Below are 23,691 nucleotides of genomic sequence, written 5' to 3'. Positions count from 1 at the left end.
TTTATTAGGGCTTTCCTCGGCTCACCAGATAAGAGAATCTCATCCGAGATTTCTGGAGCAAAGCCATCTCGAGGATTTCGATACGAGTGGGTTACGAAAGTGAACGAGGACAAAGCCGGCACTTGATTGCAGCCCCAGACACCCCTCAAGTATGTAGATACCTACCGCTATCAGAGTGAATTGAGCAATGCACAAATAGGTGGCATCGACTAACTTCGTGCGCCCGGAGCCATCTGACTTCTCTACGGCCGAACAAAGCCCCGGTGTTGAACAAGCGGCATTCGAGTTTCTAATTTATGCAATACACTTGAAGCCATACGAACTCGACGGCGGCAGCGACTTGATTCTTGCGACTACATTCACTGATTACTACATAGCCCTTCCAATACTGTTCGAGAGTCTGAGTGACACATTGTTGCAAGGCAACAGCGCTGTTGCTGCCTGCATATTAAAATTATGCGGAAGAGCTTTTCGCTATCCCTTCGTCCGCTGAGACATTGCCACATTAGCGGACGAAGGGATACAGTAACCAAAGCTACGACTTTCCAGTCTGAGCCAGGACCCCTTGCTAGCGTGGACTATGTCTCGCCAGACGAGGGGATACCGTGGGTTCCTCCAAGGATTGGCAAGGTGGGTAAGGCATTCCCTGAACAACATAGAGTTTCTCGGCTTCAAGGCTACGCTCCCCCCCTAAATAAATGTAATAGTGGGTCCCCAAATCCAGCCTGGCACGGTCCAGTTGCCATACCAAAAAACCCCTGCACTTGGACCCACTGTTACATTTAATTAGGGGGGGAGAGAGTAGTTATTCGTTGCATTTTCGCCCTGTGCCAGGGCCCCTTGCTAGCGTGGACTATGTCTCGCCAGACGAAAGGATAGTTTAACCTTTTGTCCGCTGAGACACCTAAAATATACAACTGTGCGTTTCTCTCCACTCGTGACCCCGTTGGTGTCACGGCGCCTTACATTGCAGCGGGTAGAGCCTTGAAAAGGGCTGCACGAGGGGACACATGCAATTTTAACAAAAGACACAAGTAAGGGCGGTACAACCAAGATCGACAGAACACTTGAACGTCTACCTTCGCTCACACAAGGTCGAGGTATAATAAAATTCCATCATGATCCAACTTCTGAGACTCACCATCTGCTTCTTACTCTATAGTATCAACTTTCAAGATGATTTTGATCAAACTCTTTCCAACCTTGTGGGCCTTCACCTCACTCATTATCTGTCTAGACGCTTCTTCAATCCTCGAACAATCTAGGAACCATCCCAGGTCTCACCCCACTGCTGGAAATACCCGTGATTCTTTCCTACAAAAGATCTTGCACAACTCTGCTGATTATGGAAACTTCTCGGCGGCTAGTCCCAGTAAAGTGCCACTTAAGGTGGGCATCATTGGTGCCGGCGCTGCTGGTCTCTATTCTGCAATACTGTTGGAAAGCTTGGGTATTGATTACGAAATTCTTGAAGCCAATACTCGCATTGGGGGGAGAATATACACGCATCGATTCGATGAGGCAAGATGGTTGAAATCCAAGCCAGGACAGTCAGACTACTACAACTACTACGTAAGCTTAGTTCAAAATTCGGGAGGTGAAATACTCACAATTCTACCCAGGACGTGGGAGCCATGCGTTTCCCAGGAATGGCATGGATGGACCGAATAATTGGTACTCAGAACAGCTCACTCGTTTCCTATATCAACGCCAAAGTCAAATCATCAACAGACAAAGTAAAACTGATTCCATATTACTTCCAAGCCAACGACACTTTTCGGCTTTACAATGACAAACTGGTATACAACCAAGTAACTCCTTCTGCCAATACCTTCGGTGTTTCGATATCAGAAGGGGGTACGATCTCCGATCCGAAGTTTTCTGCAATGTCTCCTGGTACGGTTCTGGATGATGCGTTAAAAGACTTGTTGACAGCTTTGGTCAAGGACTTCGACACGGGATTCGACAAGTTGATGGAATACGACCAGCTTTCTGTCCGTGCATTTTTACTCAAGCAAGGATATACATCCCAAGACATCGACTGGTTGGAGACAATTGACGATGCGACAGAGCATTACGATTGCGGATCACTGTCACAAGCAACACTTGAGGCCTGGATCTTTGACGAAACGCCTCTAAACAGCTGGCAAGCTGTTGAAGGCGGCATGGATCGTATCATCAATGGGATGGTTAAGATCCTCAAGAACTCGGTGGTGACTTCCAAGCGTGTCACAGGGCTAAAGCCAGGGGCTAATGGCTCGGTGACTGCTGTCATCGATGAGACAGAAGAAAGAAGCTACGCGCATGTCATCAACACTCCTCCACTTGGAGTAGTCCAAACAATGGATATGACAGGATTGAATCTCGATTACGCAAAGAAGTCAGCAATTCGACAATTGAGGTATGATCCAGCTGGAAAGATTGGAATGACATTCAAGACCCGATGGTAAAGTACAAACTAGTTTCCCAATTCCCGTTCTATGTTGACTGGGTATCGAGGTGGGAAAATCTTCCGGGCAAATTCAAAGGGGGACAATCCTTCACCGATTTGCCCCTCCGCCGTGCCGTCTACCCTAGCTACGGCGTCAATACCACAAACGCAGCAGGTGCCATGATAGCATCCTATACCTGGGGTCAAGACTCAGCACGTCTTGGAGCATTCTATGGAGACTTTACCAGCATTCCCCACGTCGTCTCCACCACAATTCGAGACCTTGCACGACTCAACAACGTCACCCACCAGTTCCTTCTTGATCAGTTCGTCGACTACCACGTATGGAATTGGTACGGACATGAATTCAGCATTGGAGCATTTGCTTCGTTTGCCCCTGCTCAGTTCTCAACTGTCATGCCGGCGCTGCTGCAGCCTGCGTATTTTGGGAAAGTCCACTTTGCTGGGGAAGCCCTGAGTTCTGGCCATGGGTGGATTATAGGTGCGTTGAATTCTGCATATAGGGCTGTGGCTGAAGTTCTTGCTGTGGAAGGCTTGGCAGGTAAGTTGCAGGAGCTGGTTGACACCTGGGGTTTGGTTGATGAAGTTGATATGGGATGGTACAAAATTGGTTGATGCAGAAGCGGAACTTCCAACAAAGCAAGTATGAGATTGTGACAACACGTGCACGGAACGAGTTCTTGTTGATAAATCAAGCTTGCTTAATTTAATAATACCGGCTCACTTTCAATGAAATCCACTCCTCTTGTCGTTCCTTGTTCTCGCCGCGTGAGTACCCAGCAGCTGGTGACTCCATTAACCACAACTTCAACTCCACTTTCTCTTTTCTTCGCAACCATTCCATCATCCAGATCTTCAACATTGCTGCGCTGGTGATAGCCCTTCTATCACCGCACATACAACACCTTTGATCTTCAGATTCGTCAGGGAACACTTCCAAGGTGGCAACACCAACACCCGCGAAGAGTCAGGAAGCCTCCAAACCCAAAGTTTCAATGGTCTTCAAACAAGCTGGATGTTCATTCAACTCTTCTGAAGCTCTATTCAACATTCTTCAGGAAGTTTTAAGATTCCCCTGATAAGGCGAATGCAACCAGAATGAAGGCCTTCAATCTCATTATACTCTGAGGTTTCGGAACAGTAAGGAAAAGCATACGGACTGAAGCAGACACAAATAAAGGCACCGCCACTCGCAAGCACATTCCGTTTCAGTCCATAAAGCATTTTACGTCCCGCCCTACGAGATCTACGATTGGGAAGAATTGGAGAAAACGACGTGACTGGCTGATTACTACTGCGTCTTACCTCTGTCTGTTGCCTACATTGGACAGAGCGCCACCAAATTCAAAGCTTGATCCGCTCGCTGGGCTTTTAGCTAGTTGTCAGGACCGTGGATTTTTCCATGGATACGAGTTGGAGGAGGATTATTCCGCTCTCGTACGTCTACCAGGTGGCTCTCGACCAGGGAAAGGTCATTTAGAAGATCGGTTCCTTTGCGCACATGTCGACGATGAGGATATTCCGTGAGATGTCAATGAGATTGGCTGGTGAAAATACGAGGCACGAAATTGGATATTGAAAAAAACTCCACTGGGTTGGCGGACGAGCTGTGTAGACATCCTACTGTAGAATTGTACCCAAACTACCTGTACTTCGCATATTGAAGCAAGCTTCCCTCTAGATGCACCAAAACCTTTCGAATATTGAGACAATATCGCCTCACTTTTGAGATTGCCATTCTGGCGCATTCAATTCACTCAAGATTCTGCTTCCAAAATCTGGAGTATTTAATACCGGTCTTGGCCTCGTCTTCCCGCCGCCACCACTCCTCAACTTTAAACAACCTCCTCTCCAGCGAACTGGATCAACCCACCAACAACGGTACATTAACCAGTCACATTGTTCCCAGAAGCTCAATACATTGACTTCAATCTTCCCTCTGACCAAAGATGGCACCGCCGGCCAAGAAGCAGAAGGTCAACAACTCAAAGTCTCTCATAGTCTTCCAATCACCCGGTCTCAAGCCAGATGTCTCCCTGAAGGTCTTCGACGTTGAGTTTCACGTCAACTCAACCCTGCTGAAGCTTCATTCTGCATTCTTTCGCACGTTTCTTGATTCGGCCGATAAGGTTACCTCAGCTTCGACCAATATCACCGCCAATGCTGATTCCGGAAGTGGTTCAACTTCTGATACTACCCCGCCTGAGGCCTCTGCTACAAGAGAGTCTATGGTTTATGGTGAAATGAAATACAAGTGGGTCACGAAGGTTGACGAAGGTGAGAAGGACAAATGGCATCTCGTCGCGGACAATCCGAAGGTATGTTCAGATATCTTGCGCTTCGCATTCAATTGTCTAAAAGAAAGTCGCAGAATGAGCCTCTCGATCTTGAGATCTTTACTGGCAATAAGAAAACCTAGGCGGAAATGTTCGAGAAACTTCTGTCCAGCGTCTATCTTAGGCCATACAGCATCGATTCCATCCTCAAACTCACGGACTTGACTGATATGGCGGACTATTACCGGATGCTACCAATTGTCTCTCACACACTCTCAAACGCCCTCCTCGACAGCCAGGAGTTTATAAAACAGATAAATACAAACCCCTGTGTCGTTTTCAAAGCTGCCGCTAAGCTGCGCCACAAAGTCCTTTTCAGAGAGGCTCTCGTCTGGGTTGTCGCTGACTGGAGGTTTCCGGCTTTCAAGGAGGATGGAGAGCTTCTCAATCCCAGACTTCGACAAGTTGCCAGATGCGTTTATGGTGAAATAGCCACAATGGTTTCAAGATCTACCAGCAAAATTATGGATGGCTTTCTTGCCGCTGGATGCACCGAATGGTTGGAGAGCTTTGGCAAGGGAGTCATTGACCCACAGAAAGAGGAGCATTGGGACGCATGTGACCTGTATCTATCCGATCGACCGGCTTTGAGTTTGCCAAAGTTCTTCCAAAACATAGTCTACAATGATGACTTGCCATACGATGTCTCGATAGATCCATTGTATCTCTCCGACCTGCTTCGGAACAATCTTGTTCTTGACCAGGCCGGAAGAGTGGCTGGCGAAGGAGACGAGAAAGACTGCTTTCTTTGTGCAAAAATTGAGGATGAGGACCTGCCATGGGACCCCGAAGAGCATGACTGGTAATTGTTCGGGAGCATATTGGAACATTGAGAAGCTTGCCTCTGGTAATCTCCTCGTGGTGATATTGGAACATTGAGAGGATCGAGTGGAAAATCTTCGGGCGGCATTGAGAATCTGAGGGATGAATTGGGCGAATCTTCGTATTGCTGCTGGTATTTTGAGACGACTTGACCGGGGAATCTTCGAAATGCCATTGGAACATTGAGAGAATCCACTTGGAGATTCTTTCAATAATCATGGAAACAATAAGGGGAGAAAATAGTAGACAGAAAAGCATTTTCAGAATCACACAATAGATTCCCATAAACGAAACAAGTAGTTGCCGCACTGTTCGAGCTATATGTGTAATCTGTCTTTGAGATATTCACCTATGCAATTAAATGATCCTTTTTCAAAGTGAAGCTAGACTTTGTGATCTTTGTGGACGCAGAAAATTCACTCTGGTCCTATTACTAGCGTCATTGGCAAGGTCTCGCTCACTCAACTGGAACCAACTAAATTTCCCACTCTATCTGTGACCCCCCGTTCACATATCTTTCCTCCAACCACAGCAAGGACAACTCTGCATTGTACCAACGAAAATCGGTCAACCTCGCAGAGAAGGGTCTGGTGAACATCGCGACCTGAAGAGTCCACTTCCGGTCGCTCTCCACGATGGCAACAACCAACAAGGCGGACGAGCTTCCTCAAAGCCCGATCATCTTCAAAGCACGAGGTATCGTTTCTGACGTTCGTCTCAATGTCTTCGGCACATCGTTCCACGTTCACTCGAGCATCCTGAAGCTCTATTCCCATTACTTCTTTTCCTATCTCGATGCTCCGGGCAGCGCGACTGCTGTCGCCGGTACCGCTTTCAAGTATGACTGGACTACAAAAGTGGTCGATGCAGGAGGAGATTGGCAGCTTGTAAGCAATAACGAGAAGGTAGCGTTCAGTTCCTCTTGAGATAAGACTAAAAGTAACGCCAAAGGACAGGCTGGAGACATCAACGTCAAACACTTCAAAGGCAACTCCAAGATCCAAGCCCTTACGTTCTATAAGCTCATTTGCGCAATGTACAGCTTGCCCTTCGTACTTCGGGGCCCCGACGAGCTGATCTTATTGACGGCGATGGCTCGATTCTACACTGCCCTTCCGGTTCTTTCGAGATCACTCCTTAACGCGATCATGCGAAGCCCAGATTTTCTGTCCAACATGCAGAACAGGGCAGTAGAGCTACTGATTGCAGCTAAGGAATTGAGACACCCCGAGCTTTTCAAAGACTGCCTTCTCTTGTGCCTTGGTCCCTGGGGAGCCCCTAAGTTCAACCAACTCGAAGATCCCCAGCTTGAGAGCGTTGCCATTCATGCGAGAAACGAGCTATGCCTTAGTGTATATGAAGCACAGGCACGCATCGTTAGCGCGATGGGTTATGGCAACTATACGGACAGCACTAAAATTGCGCTTGGCTCTGTGGAGTTTAATGCAGCTAAGAAAGTCTGTTTTATCTGGGATGACATCCACCCAGGGGGCGATCAAGTTTGCATGCCATGCTACTACCGCGAATTGCTCAAGGCCAACATCTCATTTTTCCAACCCTTGATCAAGTCGAGCTTTGAGCCGTTGATGGAGGATCGACTAAGCCTCATCAATGCAAACAATTTGTACAGACGCAGCTGCTACTTCCTCGGACTCGAAATTCGTGACGAGGATCTTCCTTGGGACCAGACTCAAATGGACTGGTGATCTCTTGCCAATTACCCAACAGTAAGCTATATAATGAGTCCTATAATTTCTGTCCCTGACTGGAAACTAGAAGCGATCCAGTTTGCACGCGCGGTTGGAGGATCAAAGTTCCTGCAGCTATCGAATATTGCATTCGCATCCTGGCTGAAGCATCAATGTTCTCATGCGCATGGGACAATGAAGACACGTTTCAGCACTTGCCGTTTACTCGACTTCTTTCCACTTGTCTACTCGGCTTCTTTCCACTTGCGCAGCAGTCAACTCCAGGACTCCTTCCTCCTCGAATTTCTTTCTTATTCGTCTCGCTTTGCCTAGGGCCTTGGCCTGAGGAGGGCAGTTCACCGAGCAGCAAGTGACGAAGAGGCACTTGACCAACCCTCTGCACCCCCTTGCGCTCACTCGAGCCTCCTTTCAATTTCACAAAAAAAAAAAAAACACCCCCCCAGCAAATAGTTCCCCTTCAGACTTCCCTTGTCAATCATTTCGGGTTGCGCAGAACATTGGGTTAAACAGCAGAGGCTCCGTTTGGCTTTGCTATTCTTGGCAATCTGCTCACTCGGGGCTCGCTTCTCGATTTCACAACAATTTGCGAACTCAACTTTTTTCCCTTTCTCTTCTCTTCAGCTTTCCTTTCTCGTCCATCTTGATGGCGCCAACATTGCGAATGAGCATTGGGAAGTAGCAGCATGGATTTCAACTCTCCGGAGGGAGATCGGTACATTGCGCTGGGTCGGTATTATGCACGCCGACTGGCGTTTGGAGGAGGGGTTTCCCATTGGCTTCGGTGGACTGCCTCTTTCTCGTTCTTTCTCTTTTTCAGCATATTGCAGAGTCGGGCACTTACAGCAGCTCAGGTTGGTAGCTTAGTAACGAGCTAAGTCTTTCACACGTCACCTCGTGTCCCCGTGTTCGTGATCATTCCTTCATCATCCGTTGCATTAGTTCGTAACCCCTCTCAACGCCATAGCGCCCAAAACCAGATTCTCCAACTCCTTCCTCTCATCCCCATTCCTCATCCCCACCCCATTGACACTCAGCCCCTCGATCCCCCCATTAACCTGCCCATTTCTCTTGGCACCTCCGCCTCCACCACCACTATTCAACTTGTAAATCTTCTTTACACGTGGCACATCTGTCATTTCAGCTAATACAGAGTCCTCGAATGGGACTTGTTCTCCTTCGATGGAGGATGTGAGGTGGGCTTGGACTTCCGAGGCGGAGGCTGGCGAGGATGGCGTGGAGACTTTGATGATTAGGAGGGAGGTGGTGCTAGTTGTTATGCCGAAGCGGCGGAAGGATTCTGCTATCTGGGTTGGAGTGAGTTGAAGGATACGAGGATCAAGACACAGAAGGATCAAGACAGAGAAGCTATCCCCGCAGGAGAAGCCAAGTGTGTGAGCGAGGGAGTTGGAAGGAATCGGGAAGCGACTCCGAAGCGGTGAACATACATTATTATTCGGAGACAGGGAGAACACAATTTCGGAATGGACATTTCGACTCCGCAATCTATTCTCTAAAAGATCGCTGACCGCCCGATAAGCGGCAGCTAGGGCGTGTATCTTTGAGACAACCTATCCACGCATCAGTGACGTTGAACCATATCACGTGATGGAACCGGAGAAGGAAAATCTTTTAGATGTCAAAGGCGCAAGAAAAAGCAAGGCTGCGGCAATACTTACCACGCCAGCATCAATGAGCGCATACTCAAAGTTCGTATTCCCATCTAGGAGCTGCTGCTGTAGGAACGAGGCATTTGTGATGTCTCGATATAGCGCGATGTGGATCTCATGGCTGTAAGGGAGGTGCTCGAGGCGAACCGTTTGGAGGAGTGCCATGGAGTCGGTGAGGGCCGCGACCAAGCGGGGGGACACTTGGAGACGTTTGATTCAGGGTGATGAAGGAACGTGCTGCAGAACAGGAACAAGAACAGGTACTGTACAGTAGTGTCTCATTCACAGCCTTGTGGTGTTGAAGAAAGACCTTCCTGGGCCTTGGCAGATGATATGAGGGACGCAGCCAGGGACGCAGCCTTGTGGGCTCCGCGTGAGGCGAATGTGATTGGACGGGGGATGCGTTGCGCTAGCTCCGGAGGCTTGCAGCTTCCCACAGGAGGGAGCGTGCGGCTGGGAATCGGGAAGGGATCGACGATTCCCAGTGGTGTGGCCCCGGTGGGTGGGAGGACGGAGTCAAGGTGGCGAGGTGGTGAGGCGACTGACAGCTGCTCAGCAACTTCAGCTTGCTGCAGAGTTTCGTATTTTTAGCTCTGTTCCTGACAGCTGATCTCGTGTTTTCCTCTGTTTTGGGGCGATTGGAGGCTTGGAGGCTTTCGAGGGCAAAAGGAAGTATTGAATGAAGCCCTTCGAGGCTTCGACCAGCTGTTGCGCCGCTGCCCTGCTGCCCTGCTACCCTGCCTTGGGGTGAAACGGGCGGGGGAGTTGAGGGAAACTCAAAACGAGTGAGGCCGAAATAGTGTGTAGTGTGCAGTGTACAATGTGCAGTGTGCCCTGTGCCCAAGTGCCGAATCTCCAACCTGCAGTATCTACCCTTTTAAATGGAGGGGTTTCCAGGCTGGCACAGACCAGAGAGACAACAGCACGAGCTTTAATTGGCTTGGAATGCCTGTCTGTGGCTGTCGCGCTCCATTGAAAAGGGGAGAGACGGTGCAGCGATGAAGCTTAATTATCTGCGAATCCTGGCCCTCGGGAGGCGAGGCAAAAGCGTGCAAGAATGCTTGACAGGAGAGCGCATTGAGAGCCAGCCGCCCCTGCCGTTCGTTGGAACTTGGATGCCCCTCGCAGACAAAGAGCACGCCACCGGGTGGGAAACTCCTATCAGAAGTCAACCGTGACAGTCAGCTGCAGCTTGCTTGGTTGCGGGGTGGACAGGTGGAAAAGGGTGGACACCGGAGTCTGGAAAGGATTGCCTGCCAAGAACATGGGAATTCCCCGCGATCCACTGGAGGCCTGAGGTTCGGAACATTGGCCCGCGGCCGGCCCTGCGCAGCGGAAAGTACAGTAGTACAGTACGTAAATCGAGGCATGGGCATCTGGAAAAGCATTTAGCCTTACGCAGTAAGCGGGCACTGTGCTGCAGTACTGGCTACTGTGCTACTGTGCTAGTACTGTGCTAGTACTGTGCTACTGTCCCACTGTCCCACTGTCCCTCTGTCGGTCGCTAGCGTCATTAAGCTCATTTGAGCCTCTGATGTCTCATCATTTCATGCTCCCTCCCACCCGCCGTGGAGAAGGAAGAAGCGGGACGCAACGAATCTTGGATGCCCGCTTGCCTGGGCTCAACGTCCAGTCACAAGGCCGATGCCTCTGCGGGCCTAGATGTGTGGATCAGGCCCAAGATTCTCTTGATATTGGCTCTCTGCTGCGCGTGTGCCAAGAACCTTTGCACCCTCCGACAATACTCGTGCTGGGCAGTCTGCGCCAGGGCATCCCGTGGGGGATTGGATTCGTGGAAGGTGACGACCCCGTCGCCCATGCAGATGGTCGCCGACGGCGGACCCCTTGATCTTGGCTGGGGAGGGCAGGCCTGCCGGGCCAGACCCCCAGGAATCCAGGATGAGCATGATGGACCCTGGCAGACATCATTTTCCCTTGTCTAAAGGTGGATTTTCCAGGGCCCGGAGATACATCTTCTCCTCTATATCCAACGCTGGCGGAATTCTGCAGACGAAAGTGCCTTTTCGATTTGAACGTTTGACGGTCACGAATACAAGACGAGGCGTGCTTCTCCTTCCCCCGTGGTCCTCAGTGCCGCTGCCAAACGGCAGTCGAGAATCCTAGGCCCAACGCGGCTTAGTGCCGAGGCCAAGCAGCAGCGATGACCTTTCACGGCGGGCACGATTTCTCGTCGCAGTATCCTCGAGCACGCATCAAAGAGGAGAGCCACCCTCTCGCGCTATATGCGACACCTCCCATCCAGGACCTGGGCGTGGGCGCTGTCGGACCAACTTCCCAGTTCCCAGAAACTCACATTCGAGGGCTTGAATATCGAACGGCTTCTTCCTTCAACACCACCACGGCTTCTTCCGGCGCATTTGGGAGAGTTGGATGCGAGATGCCTCAGAAGAGATCAAGTCCTGGAGAGGCCAACGGCACTCCTGCAAAGGTTGCTAAAGCTGAGCACCCCGAGGAGTTCTCGAATGCTGTCAAGAAGAAGTTGCAATCCTCGACGAGGACGGGCCAGGCGTGCGACCGGTGCAAGGTGAGTTCGATCTGTGGACAGACACGACTACGACCACCCACGTGCATTGCACAAGAGCTGATCTTTCATCCCATGTATATAGGTACGAAAGATCAGATGCGATGGGCTTCCCGGAGGATGCTCGCCCTGTCTGCAGAACAATACAGAATGTCGTACGACCGACAGAATCACTGGTCGCGCGACCTCACGAGGCTATGTCGAGGGCTTGGAGCAACAGAACCGCGACATGCAGCACCGGATTCGCGAATTGGAGCAGCGATTGATACAGGGAGGTGCAGATATTAAGCCTTCAAATGATTATCATGATGGTGCAGCTTCGAGTTACGACTACAATCAAACTTCTACTGCGCAACCTCCTGCATGGAACGCCGGAGCGCCTTCTTACACCCCGCCCAATAGCAATGGCAATGGTATAGCCACACAATCGCAGGAAACGAACATGTTTCGAGCTCTGCCAGCTTTTCGTGCGGGGTTCCCGGGAGACAATTACCTAGGTGTATCTCCTGGTAATTCGAACTTAAGCTCCATCAAAGGAACTGCACTGTCCATCTTGGGGATGGAAATCGATATTGCTGATTTCGACTCTTTGGATATGGACGAGCCTGACCCTTCAGTTTTCCACCCTCAGCTATACAACAAGTCGTACCAGGCCTTTTTACAGTCCGCATTGAACATCAATCCGAGAATTGAGAAGGTCGATTTGCCTTCAAGAGAGGATGGTTTTACCTATGCCGACTGGTATTTCCGTGTTATTAACCCGTATCTGCCTCTCCTCCATGGACCAACCTTCTTCAAACTGGTATGCTTCAAACTCTCAATATGCACCACAAATACTGATTGGAATAGTTGACTCGATTCTATGATGATCCCTCTTTTAGGCCAACCACAGCTGAGACGGTGATTGTTCATATGGTATTTGCCACCATGTTCTTTCAATACGCAGCCCGAAATTGGGAAGATGCAGCACAACAAGCAAGTCTGACCAATTCGTCAAACATGCACTACCATTACTCTTTAGGCATGTTCTATCAGCTCTCCTGCAGCCATACACTCCAGGATGTCCAGGCTCTGACCCTGATTTGTTCCCATTTGCGAAATTTCCCCAAACCTGGTGCTAGCTGGATCTTAACACAAACAACCATGTCGATAGCAATCGAATTGGGCCTACATCGTTCGGCAAGGAGATGGGCTTCGGATACTGTTCCAAACCATCTGGATATCGAGATGAGGAAACGAACTTTCTGGGCCCTCCTTGCCATTCACGTCACTCTCAGTGGCAAGCTCGGGAGACCAATGGCATTCAGGATCGAAGACTTCGATGTCGAGATGCCAGAACCCGTTGATGATGAGTTACTCACCGAGAACGGATTAGACACATCTAGACCGGGCAAGTGTGACCACAACATAGGCCTGCAGGCTTTTCGTTTCCTGCCCCTCTTTATGGAACTGTATAGCACTATCTATGCCGTTCGACGTTCCCCCGAGAATTACATATCAACGATCAACAGATTGGAGGCAAAGTTGCGGGCTTGGCGAGAGGGATTGCCACCGGATCTCGTCAGAGGCCAAGCGGGCGAGAATGAACAAGAGGGCCGGGTGTTCGCTCTCTACGTTCAGATGTGGGTGCTCGAATTCCGACTCCTCCTTCGGCATCCATCAGTCTCGGCCACCACCGACGAGACTTTCAACGCCGAGAGCATGAGGATCTGCGTGGAATCTTCTCGTCAAATGCTCGGCGTAGTACGTCAACTGCAGAAGTTCAGAAGTCTTGATACTACGTGGTACAACAGTGCTGTCTATGTCTGTGCGATCACTACAACTCTCTTCGCACAGTGGGACAAGCGGAATGAGGCATCAGCTACTGATTTGGCAGCTCTGAGAGAGGAGATGGACATCTGGCTTGATATCATGAGTGATGTTGGGTCTTTGCTAGGTATGTAAAAGAAATTGTGCTCCCAAAAATTTTCTAAATAATTTTAGGATCCGGAAATCGTCTTCGAGAGGCTGTCCGAGTCGTTACTGATGGGACACTCAACCACTTAAGCCGTAGCCTAACTGGCAAAACCACTGCCTACGTTACAAATAATAATGGTACCGTTGAAGACACCAAGCCATCCGCACCGGCACCAACTCCCACAATTGCCTATAGCACATCTACGACTGCCCAAGGTTACCCTTACTCGAACAGCCCTCCCAAAAATGGAACGAACAACTCATCATCATACATGTCTCCTGATGATGCCCCACTACATGACAGCACACCGTATCCTACCGCCACCCAGTACTCTACATATCCCGATTCGGCCCCATCCGTTGCATACACGCCGTCACAACCTCCGAATACCTATACTGCATATCCTCCTGGTAGCGACCCAGTGGAGGCACCTCTTCTGGCAGCCTTTGCCGCACAAGCTTCCCAAGTTCACGCAAGCCAGAACCCTGCACAATGGCGTACTCAACCAAATTCTGTGAACTCAACCAGTCAATCTTGGCAACAATGGACTAGCACCATGGCAGGAAATCTTGAGGCTCAAGATTGCTACAGTGCCAACGCACTGATGCAACTGGGTAGCCGAGACTTAGCTGACGGAACATCTGGAGCAAATGGGCAGGGAGGAGATGCTCAGACAGGTGTGGGAGTCGGCCAACTGGATCATGGTCATTTGGGCACATCGGTTCCAATGGGTGGAATATGGCCTCTGAATGTCTTCGACATCGGACAAGGACAAGCAGGGTCATGATAACCCGGCGTTCTATGGGTCTCAAAAAGGCGTTTCTCACTGGCTTTGGCTCTGGCGTTCCACATGAGGGATGGATGGCGTCTATGTTTATATTTTCTTGGGAGGGAAGCCTCCTAGCATACTTCTTCGGAATATCGGAGCTCATGGCGTAGAACCAATTGTATCGACTTCAGCAGCTCAACCGGAAGGGAGAAGAACCTTTGATCCGTTGTATGATAGGTAATATCGTGTTATTATCAGAATCTGCCCAACCTGTTTTGACCTACGTGAAGAGACTGCCTGCCGGATGCACATTTTTCATCGCTCTAGTGAGCTATTTACATCCAGCCAACTTTTCCACTCTTTCTTTCTTCGAACATTTCTTATCCTTTATCTTGCCAAGAGTATCTGTCTCGCTGCTGGTCCGTGTAATTTCTGATCATGACAGTGAACTCAAAGAAAAACTAGCAGTGAGCATTGTGGCTGATCACGACAGTTGTCCTGCTGCTGCGAGTCCCTCCAAACATAATCCAATAATCTGCCCAGTTCCTCTCGGACGGTCGGTGCGTTGCAATAGGATATCTATGCATGGTGGATGGCGTGACCCCTTGGCAACCCAACGTCCTTGGGCTCGATAGCATAATGTCAACAATGAATCAAGATCCATGGAAATAATGTAGCGGTATCTGATTAGGATACACTCACTGACCATGCGCATTTTGCGGTTTGCCAGTAACCGACACCCTTTCCATCTAGTGGATTCCATTCCTATGTGTTTAGCCTCGAGCCTCCACCCTACCTATACACACGCCGATTTGATGAATGCCATGTCGACAGACGAGGTTCTCACATTGAGAGGATACAAAAAACACATATAGCCTCACTATCTTCTCGGACGGCTCTTCTATATAATGTGCTGTTGAATGCGCTTCCACAAATGAACGTGCACGAGAGCGCATACCCAACATATACCCTAGTCTTCAGCTATATTCGGTAGGCATAGTAGCCCCTCAAGTAATATTTAGACTATCACCGGCACAATTCCGTGGTCTTGTTTGCTCTATCGAAGAAGGCCCGTACTCTCCTATACGACGTGGCTCGGCCAACAATGTCTACGTAATTCCCACCCCTATTTATCTCACTACTCCTATGCCCACACTCTCCGCAGTTGCATGCTCTTTCGTCGCTGCCTGGATGCTAATAAAAAGATGGGGTTGTGTCATTGAAATCAATTGGGAGACACGCCAGGGAATCTAGACCGGGTTGAGGAGTCGATCAAAGGTACGTATGGCACTACCATTGAAGGCACGAAAAATGGTTTATGTCATGATTAGAAGACTCTGGGCTCTTTCTAAGTTTCATGTGTGGGCCGCTTTGGCACTCATTATTCTTATCGTCGGCGGGAGTAAGTTCTTCACTGCTCAAGTGAGGTATCCAAATGAGCCTATGTCTAGTATCTGTAGGTAATGGCGTTGCCTTTGTTCTGATGGGTCCAGATCGCTGATAGAATTTCCCTGGGATGTAGGCGAATGGGCTCCCGTCGTCGGGACAGGCTTTGCTGCGCTGGTGGGATTTTTTCAGGGTCGTTTGAATCAAAGGGAGAAACATCGAAATAGGATACTGGCCTAAACCAGCGAGCTGTCCAATCGGGGCGGGATTGCGGAGACGGGTGCCAGTGCCGTGGGTGGCGAACGACCTTCGAGCATGCCAGAACTAAGGGTACGAGGAATCTCGAACTTTCTTTTTCCAAGGGAAAAATACTAACAGAAATCTAGGAGCACCCATGGGTGACAAAGAATGGGACTGGTTCTCTATTGTCTGAAGCAGAGAACCTTGAATATTTAGTGGACTTCCCTTCTCAATCAAAGCCAGCCATTCTATGACGCCTAAAATAAGAAACCTTGGAAGCACAATCCCTCCACTCATCCGATTTTTCCGAGGTAATGGGATAGTGATTATGACATAGATGAAAGTTGTTGAAAAGTTCAAGAGTTTGTTGGATAGAAGATCTCAATCGGATTGAAAGGATCCAACACCTGACACTCCCACTAAGTTCGGAATTTCTAATCTGTTTCGGACTAGAGCCCATCACAAAATTCCTCGAGGTCGTTGTTGGCCCTGCAGAGACTTCTGGACAAGTGAAAGAGTCAGGTTGTTCGGATGTCTTCCTCGAGATACCGAAGACCAGAAAAAACCATCTCGTGCAGGGTCCAATTAATCGCGATTCCCACTGTACATTGACTCAATGTTTCAAGGTATTGAATGCTGGAACGTCGATGCCGGGTTGCCAGCTCCAACCAGCTTGTGAGGCAATGCTGCAATTTCAAGTGCTAAAACATTAGCTCTAGTGTTGGTTCAAAGCATCAATGGGTAGCTAGTAAGGCTTAGACAATTAAAATTTTGAAGAAAGCCACTTGGTGACGAGAACACGCATAAAACGATGCTTCAACCTGGCTGCTAGTGGATTATGGCTCGCGCGGGAAACACCATAGGTCACCTATCGCGGTAACCTATTGCTTGTGGATTAAGGAGCCTTCAGTCAAGCACTCCCTCTTTTCCATCGGTAAAAAGGAATTTTATAAAATTGTAAATTGCTGTTGATGTTGGAAGGCTGGGGGAGGGAAAAATGCAGGCTAAGATTGGGGTCGGTTTAGAGTTCGCCGAGCCTATCAATTGATCCTTGCCGAAAACGGCCACGCTAGTCCCGGTCACCATAGCAACGCGACAAAACTTCAGGGACCATCAACATCGTAATTGCAAACCGACTTCTTGTTCACGCCAACCTGCGACAACGACACAACGACATCACATTCTCTGCTTCCTTCTTGTATCTATCATACCATCCGAAAGTTCTGCTTCGATACATATCACGACGAGCTACGACGTCCTCGCGTACGTTTTGTTTGCGCCGCGTTTGCTGAAGAGGTGGATGAACATAGTTTGAGGATCATTCACAATGGCCCTCGCAGATGCAGGAGCATCTTCAATCTCGGTCACTGGTAGGGGCGCTCTCAGTCAGAGTTTGCGGAAGCTAACAGCCATCAGTTCGTGTTCGACCTTTCACAATTCGAGAAGCCGCGCAATTGTAGGTCGTCTCGCTCCTAACCAACAACAATGCACTGACAACACAGAACCAAATGCGATGATGGCACACTATTCCTCGGTGATGGCTCCCTTGCTGGTGTTCCAACACCAAAGCTTGGGCAAAAGGGAATTCGACCTGTGATCAAGGTCCTGGACGACAAATGCCTGTATGTTTCCTCGCGGCGTCTTGGTCTTCGCAAACTGACAACCTCAGGATCTTTGACCCCCCGGAAGACAATCCAATCCAACGATTCTCGCGATCAGTAGTACCAAATATGGGCAAGAGAGTCAAAGACCAGACGTTCGGCTTCGATCGGGTGTTCGACGAAAACACAACACAAGCGGAGGTATACGAAGCCACAACACGAGGTCTCTTGGATAGCGTGCTTGATGGGTACAATGCGACTGTTTTTGCATATGGTGCCACGGGCTGTGGGAAGACACATACCATCACTGGAACCGCTCAACAACCTGGTATAATCTTCCTGACCATGCAGGAGTTGTTCGAGAAAATCGCAGAGCGAAGCGACGAGAAGCAAACGGAGGTGTCCCTGTCGTATCTTGAGATTTACAACGAAACAATCCGTGACCTTCTCGTACCTGGAGGAAGCAAACAAGGGTTGATGCTCCGCGAGGATGCCAACCAAGCGGTGTCAGTGGCCGGTCTCTCAAGTCATCATCCTCAAGATGTCCAGCAGGTCATGGACATGATCGTCAAAGGAAACGAGTACCGCACAATCTCACCAACAGAAGCAAATGCTACCTCTTCACGATCGCACGCGGTTCTTCAAATCAACGTCGCCCAAAAGGATCGAAATGCGGATGTCAACGAACCTCATACGATGGCCACATTGAGCATTATTGATCTGGCAGGCAGTGAACGTGCCAGTGCGACAAAGAACAGAGGCGAGCGACTTCTCGAAGGCGCGAATATTAACAAGTCTCTCCTCGCGTTGGGCAGCTGCATCAATGCTCTCTGCGATCCCCGAAAGAAGAATCACGTACCCTACCGGAATTCCAAGCTCACACGACTGCTCAAGTTCTCTCTGGGTGGTAATTGCAAGACAGTAATGATTGTCTGTGTTAGTCCTTCGAGTGCGCATTTCGACGAGACGCAAAACACTCTACGATATGCGAATCGAGCGAAGAACATTCAAACCAAGGTTACTAGAAATGTATACAACGTCAATAGACACGTCAAGGACTTCTTAGTCAAGATTGATGAGCAGATGGCCTTGATCAATGAGCTCAAAGCTCAACAAAAGGATGCAGAGGGTGTTGCATTCATCAAGTTCAAGAAACTGACTGAAAAGCGAGATGGCATTGCAAGGGATGGAGTTACGCGGATTCGAGCAGCGTTCGAGAATTCCGCTGCTGAGAGACAAGAAAAGGTCAACAACATGAAGAAGCTTCGGCAAATTGAACGCCGGATCGCCCTTCTATCTGCATGGATCGCAGCCTTCGACGGAATCTGCGATTCCCGAGATGAAGATGACATGCCACCCAGTCTCACAGCAATGCGTAAGACAGCTCAAGGAATTTTGCTGGAGCTTGAGAACAGCAGACAACATTACCATCAAAGACTGGATAAGATTAACTGGGAGCGCGCGATTGACTCAGCGCTGCAGAACAGTATCCGTTCACTCACCGAGGTCGACGGATCAGCGGATGGATTAGAGGTTGCAAGTTTAACTAGGGAAGCAGAGCTGTTGAAAGCCAATGCAGGCCGAGAAGCATTACGAGAGGTCATGGAGCAGGAGAAAGGTGGCAATGCGGGTCTTATGCAAGTGCTGCTATCTGCCCAATTCGACATAATTTCTTCTCTCAACGACATTCTCAGTATGAGCGAGCATGATGCGATCCAGCACGCAAAGAAGGTTCTCACACGCTTGCTTCAGACTTGCTCTACAGCAGCATCTCAAATTGTCAAGCCGGACGGCTCGCTGAACATCGTCGACGCGTTCCCTCCGACGAAACGTGGGACACCAAAACGAAAGAAGCAGCCAAACTTCACGGACTCAGCATCTCACCCAGTTCCGGTTATGCCATCTTTAGCAGCGGCAGCGCCTCAAGTATTCGCTTCGCCAATGAAATCATCGCCAAGACGACGAAAGGCAGTAGTGGGCAAGAAAGGAATATCATTCACGCCGAAGAAGAAATCTCCATCCAAGAGAAGTGTGAGGTGGCGGGATGATACCGAGTCTGGAGCTTTGGCAGAATTCGAGAAAACTCCTCAGAAGCAGCTTTCCACACCAGAAGTTTCGTCCGTCGAGCAAAGCGTCGTGCTACCAGTGCTACCTTCCTACCTTGCTGGTGATGTCTCCAACGACTCTATCGGGTCTTCGCCAATTCCAGCCGCCCCAGAGCCGTCGATCGATATCAAGCCCAAAGTGAATCGCTTCCAGGCTGGCTTCCTCTCGAAGAGGTCTGAGGGTTCACCGCCTCCACCAACAATTACCAATCTCTCTTCCTCCGATACTGATCAATCCCCTCTCCGTACCATCGATGCCAGCAACGCGGGAAATCGGTCCTCGTTACAAATTATGCAAGCCGTGGCAAATGACATTACTCCCACTGATAGCGGCAACAATTCTTCTTCGGAAGGTGAAAACAGCTGGCAAGCTGACCGGTCAGACAGCGTCAGGATTAACATGGCCTTGAAGCGCTCTGGGTCTGTTTCTCGAGCATCAAACGTACATGACTCCGCAACCAGAACCCACCGACGTGCCAGAAGCCCAACTGCAGCGACGATGGCAGGATCTCCTCCAAATGAAAACAATCTTTTTACAGCTAGCCATGCTCGAAGAATGGTCAAGAGCGAGAAAGACACTTCATTCCAAGCCAGCGTTCTCAGTCCTCGGACCGCCCCTGTCATGAAAAGCAATCGTCGCACCACCATTGGCGAGGGCAGACAGGTCAGTGGCAGCATGTCGAGCGGAGCTATCCGTCTTACTGGAACCATTGGCAGTACACCCAAGGCACGAGAGAGTGTTGTTGGTTTGATGGGCAAGGGCAGTTGGCGTTAATAATGCTTGGAGACTGTTGCTACTATTGGGTGTATGATTATTCGTAATTCGTGTATTGTTCTTGTGAGAGCATTGCATTGGAGCGCTGCATGATGATAATGACTTTCTTACATCTTTCTTCTCCTTTACAGAGTCTCAGTTCGGCGTCTTCTGTTAGGCGTTTGGCTGGCAAGAGATTTCATAGTGGGAGGACTGTACTGTATTATTGTTTCGAATCAAAAGACTTTACAAACTAGCCTCGAAATCTGGATTGTGTCCAACGATATATCTAAAGTTTATGCAATGTCTATCTACTGATTTCTTGAAATTCAAGCACTGTGCTGGAAGTCTCCAGCCTAATCAACGCTCTCTGGATATGTGTAGACTTCGTCGAAAATCAAGCTCTATCTTCCGCGAACGATGAAAATGAAAGGCCCTCCAGAAGGCCATGAGTGTGGTAAACAGCGCAACTCTGCCTTGGGAATCGGCACTATCATGACTCGCCTTGTTCAAAATTTTCCTCTTCCACCACGCTTGTTCTTCTTCTTGGAAGAGCCTTCGCCTTCGTTTCGACTTCTGTGACCCCCTCCACCGCTGTTTTTCTTCAGATTAGGCATTGCAGTCTTGTCTTCCTCCATCACTCGCTGTGATAATGTTCCTCAATAATCTGAACATATTGCAAAGCCTTTCCCCATACATCGGGAAGCCAGTAATTGTCGTTCTTATCCCAAGTAGGACAGAAGTCTCCTAATTCCAAGTGCTGTAAGGTAGGAAGCTCATTAACGACATTTTTCACTTATCTGCTACCCTCTCCTCGGCCGACTTTCCTCCGTTGCTGAGCGGGGCCATCGGGTCAGGTTAAACTAGTTTTGGACTTGGGATTACTAAACTGTCTGTAGCCTGAGGACTCATTGGTGTTCACATGCAGCATTCGGACCTTGGTGCAGACGTTGCGGATGAGAAATGTGCGTGTAGTGAGGAAGGATTTGGCAAAGCTGAGGCACTTCACGATTGTTGGCCCGTGTTGCGTGGGCTTTCTTGTTGTCTTGAATTCCCCTTCTAATTTGATGGAGGTGATTAGGGAGGCATTGCGGCGACCTGTGGTGTTGAAGAACTTGCACAAGGGGTCGTCGAGGGGGTCGGTCTCTTTTACTTGCTGCTCTCCTTTGGCGCAATGTTCATCTGTTTGAGCTCGGCCATTGCGCTATTGAAGACAAATTTGTTGTGCCCATAAAGAATTTCGGTGCCTTCGGCGTGGATTTGCTTGTTCGTGTACTAGAGGTTGATTTCGATGAAGACTCTGGTGAGAATATCTTGGATGTTGACAGTCTCAACGATTCCAGCGCGGTGGTGGATGCGGTGCTGAATGTTGCTTCACTGTGGGATGTTGGTGATAGTGTTAGGTAGCTCAGTGGCACCACCGTTAATGAGTCGCTGTTGTTCGGCCGTGGGACTGACAGTCTGGAGAGATTCCCGAGGGCATGACAAAGAGGAGTTGTAGACCATGTCTCGGACCTCTCGAGGCTGATCGAGGAAACGGAATGGGGGTATCCATTCTTGATTGTTTGAAGTGGTTGATGCCGAATAGGAGCAATTAAGATTTGATTTATTGCAGGTGTTGGTGTCGAATGGGTGTGTTGGGATGCCTTTAGCTTCCATCTGATTGAACTTTTGTTGTCATGTACATGAGCACTTCACTTTATGAATGTACCAATTCTGGTACGAACATTGAGATCGATTGCGTTCACCTTCAGTCTGGTGCGAGCCTTTGTTATTAAACAAAAGCAAATAGCTTTTATGAATGTATCGTTTCTGGCACCATCATTTAGTTGGGTTATGTTCAACTTCCCCTGTGGGGGTACCTTGCTGTAAGAACGTACCACATGAGACACGAATAATAACGCAGATTAAGAAATAAAAACTAAAAAGAATCGAAAAGTTGGATTCCGACTACCCAGAAAGCTCGAAGCCCCTCAGGAAAATAAGTTGTAGGTGAGAGTAAGGGGCTCAAGCGGAGAAGACAAGAACGGTGGGGCTCACCAAGTCAACAGTGCCACATGGAAGAAGAGGGTAAATGCGGGAACCATTCGAGTGTTATCTAATTAGCCATCCAACGTCACCAATCCCACCTTCACCTTTAATCTCGCGTTATTGTTGTTGGTGTTTTGAACTGGTGGACTTCTTAGATTACTCATACGTAGATGTGCTTCACTTGTTACTGTGCTCTATGTTCTGAGCTACTTTGAGACCATACGCAGTATTGTCCCGACTCCTGGCTCAAGTACTTGTCTATTCCCCCAACTTGCCCCGATTCACAGAATCTATGGAAATGCAGGAATGATTATAGGTCTTAACTGGCGTCACATGGAAATACGGTCAACTTTGAATTGCAGAGCTTTGGAGGAAATTAATATATTTCGAAAAGAAAGGTTTGCTAGAGGGGACTTTATTATTGAATGTCCCCTCGAGTGTCATTGATGGGCGAGTTTCTAACCTCCGCAGGAAAATTCCGTGATAGTGGGAACATTGAGTGTTCAGCCAATGACTACCTTAAAGAGGGGTCGGCGAACCAATCCTAAAGGAGGCTTTAGCTAATCGTTGCCTAAAGGACGGCTCAACTAATAATTATTTAAAAGGGGATTCAGAGAATCGTTCCTTAAAACGGATTTCCTCCAATAATTGCAAGGAAAACTCTGAGCACATGACTAATAGAGATTGCATTACTTACACTGCTTTCTTTCACGAGGTATCTGACTAATGACTGTCGTTCTAAGATCCGAACGCAAAGTCCACGTGCATTTCGCACTAAACACAATGACTCGCTTGCATACCCGGGCACTAAATCCAGTTTTTAAATAAGGTAGAAATATCTGAGTTGCTTTTCGAGAACGTGAGATAAAGTTAAAAGGGGTTTTGGAGAGAGCATGCAAGCCAGTATGAGACAAAAGAAACCAGACAAGAGAACGAAATAGCAGCCCTGTGCGAGAACTTGCACGGTCAGTTCGCTTGGAAAAGATTCATGTATATTATAGTACATAGGTAATATCAAGTTTTAAGGAGCAATTAGAGGAGAAACATTTGAAATACTTGTGCTGAAGTAAATAATTTTGAAAGCACTCTGAGCCTTTGTTTACTTCGACCCCTTTCGGAAGCATGATTAAGCGAGTATGAAAGGGGTGAGGATCAAAGAGAATTTAAGAATGAAATGAGACTGCCATTGCCAAGCAAGGCTAACAGATTAACTCAGGGATATACCGTGATTCCTCGCAAACCTTGCGCCCCCAGAATACCAAGTTGCCATGAGAAGAAGTTGAAAATCACGTGATAAACCGCAATTCGCCACTTCCGCCG

General features: G+C 48.9%; 9 protein-coding genes across 9 annotated transcripts; 7 read left to right on the top strand and 2 right to left on the bottom strand.

Moving 5' to 3' along the window:
• Nucleotides 1–1,176: 1,176 nt before the first annotated feature.
• Nucleotides 1,177–3,067, top strand: K444DRAFT_527129 (flavin-containing amine oxidase; the record flags this gene model as incomplete). The annotated part of the gene is made up of 3 exons (XM_024874611.1): nucleotides 1,177–1,572; nucleotides 1,623–2,446; nucleotides 2,500–3,067. 3 exons carry the CDS (start codon nucleotides 1,177–1,179, stop codon nucleotides 3,065–3,067), a joined length of 1,788 nt encoding a protein of 595 aa, XP_024738397.1.
• A 1,334-nt stretch (nucleotides 3,068–4,401) lies between these two features.
• Nucleotides 4,402–5,594, top strand: K444DRAFT_719836 (uncharacterized protein; the record flags this gene model as incomplete). The annotated part of the gene is made up of 2 exons (XM_024888466.1): nucleotides 4,402–4,770; nucleotides 4,872–5,594. 2 exons carry the CDS (start codon nucleotides 4,402–4,404, stop codon nucleotides 5,592–5,594), a joined length of 1,092 nt encoding a protein of 363 aa, XP_024738396.1.
• Nucleotides 5,595–6,034: 440 nt separating this feature from the next.
• Nucleotides 6,035–6,800, top strand: K444DRAFT_611737 (uncharacterized protein). The gene has a single exon (XM_024879999.1). The coding sequence runs from the start codon at nucleotides 6,246–6,248 to the stop codon at nucleotides 6,534–6,536; it is 291 nt and encodes a 96-aa protein (XP_024738395.1). The 5' UTR covers nucleotides 6,035–6,245; the 3' UTR covers nucleotides 6,537–6,800.
• K444DRAFT_371656 (uncharacterized protein) lies at nucleotides 6,516–7,568 on the top strand. Its single transcript, XM_024872283.1, has one exon. The coding sequence runs from the start codon at nucleotides 6,645–6,647 to the stop codon at nucleotides 7,314–7,316; it is 672 nt and encodes a 223-aa protein (XP_024738394.1). The 5' UTR covers nucleotides 6,516–6,644; the 3' UTR covers nucleotides 7,317–7,568.
• A 686-nt stretch (nucleotides 7,569–8,254) lies between these two features.
• K444DRAFT_642522 (CGI-121-domain-containing protein) lies at nucleotides 8,255–9,151 on the bottom strand (the record flags this gene model as incomplete). The annotated part of the gene is made up of 3 exons (XM_024884749.1): nucleotides 8,255–8,623; nucleotides 8,765–8,887; nucleotides 8,996–9,151. 3 exons carry the CDS (start codon nucleotides 9,149–9,151, stop codon nucleotides 8,255–8,257), a joined length of 648 nt encoding a protein of 215 aa, XP_024738393.1.
• A 1,329-nt stretch (nucleotides 9,152–10,480) lies between these two features.
• K444DRAFT_371635 (uncharacterized protein) lies at nucleotides 10,481–11,079 on the top strand. Its single transcript, XM_024872282.1, has one exon. It carries the CDS (start codon nucleotides 10,591–10,593, stop codon nucleotides 10,927–10,929), a length of 339 nt encoding a protein of 112 aa, XP_024738392.1. The 5' UTR covers nucleotides 10,481–10,590; the 3' UTR covers nucleotides 10,930–11,079.
• A 68-nt stretch (nucleotides 11,080–11,147) lies between these two features.
• On the top strand, nucleotides 11,148–14,272 carry K444DRAFT_628516 (uncharacterized protein; the record flags this gene model as incomplete). The annotated part of the gene is made up of 4 exons (XM_024882920.1): nucleotides 11,148–11,531; nucleotides 11,614–12,330; nucleotides 12,378–13,464; nucleotides 13,512–14,272. 4 exons carry the CDS (start codon nucleotides 11,148–11,150, stop codon nucleotides 14,270–14,272), a joined length of 2,949 nt encoding a protein of 982 aa, XP_024738391.1.
• Nucleotides 14,273–17,383: 3,111 nt separating this feature from the next.
• K444DRAFT_525986 (kinesin-domain-containing protein) lies at nucleotides 17,384–20,361 on the top strand (the record flags this gene model as incomplete). The annotated part of the gene is made up of 2 exons (XM_024874506.1): nucleotides 17,384–17,502; nucleotides 17,550–20,361. Coding segments are annotated over 2 exons (2,931 nt in total), but the record flags the coding sequence as incomplete, so codon positions are not given.
• Nucleotides 20,362–21,622: 1,261 nt separating this feature from the next.
• K444DRAFT_371610 (uncharacterized protein) lies at nucleotides 21,623–22,101 on the bottom strand. The gene has a single exon (XM_024872281.1). The coding sequence runs from the start codon at nucleotides 21,997–21,999 to the stop codon at nucleotides 21,715–21,717; it is 285 nt and encodes a 94-aa protein (XP_024738389.1). The 5' UTR covers nucleotides 22,000–22,101; the 3' UTR covers nucleotides 21,623–21,714.
• Nucleotides 22,102–23,691: the final 1,590 nt, after the last annotated feature.

This window comes from Hyaloscypha bicolor (assembly GCF_002865645.1).
Source record: "Hyaloscypha bicolor E unplaced genomic scaffold K444scaffold_56, whole genome shotgun sequence".
In the NCBI taxonomy this organism is placed as follows: Eukaryota; Fungi; Ascomycota; class Leotiomycetes; order Helotiales; family Hyaloscyphaceae; genus Hyaloscypha; species Hyaloscypha bicolor.
The sequence above is the reverse complement of the archived record's forward strand: the minus strand, read 5'-3'. Positions and strand labels throughout refer to the sequence as shown.

Excerpts from the sequence above, each read along its gene's own strand:
- K444DRAFT_371635 (XM_024872282.1), top strand. The coding sequence starts at position 10,591 with ATGCCCGCTTGCCTGGGCTCAACGTCCAGTCACAAGGCCGATGCCTCT.
- K444DRAFT_371656 (XM_024872283.1), top strand. The coding sequence starts at position 6,645 with ATGTACAGCTTGCCCTTCGTACTTCGGGGCCCCGACGAGCTGATCTTA.
- K444DRAFT_371610 (XM_024872281.1), bottom strand. The coding sequence starts at position 21,999 with ATGGAAGCTAAAGGCATCCCAACACACCCATTCGACACCAACACCTGC.
- K444DRAFT_611737 (XM_024879999.1), top strand. The coding sequence starts at position 6,246 with ATGGCAACAACCAACAAGGCGGACGAGCTTCCTCAAAGCCCGATCATC.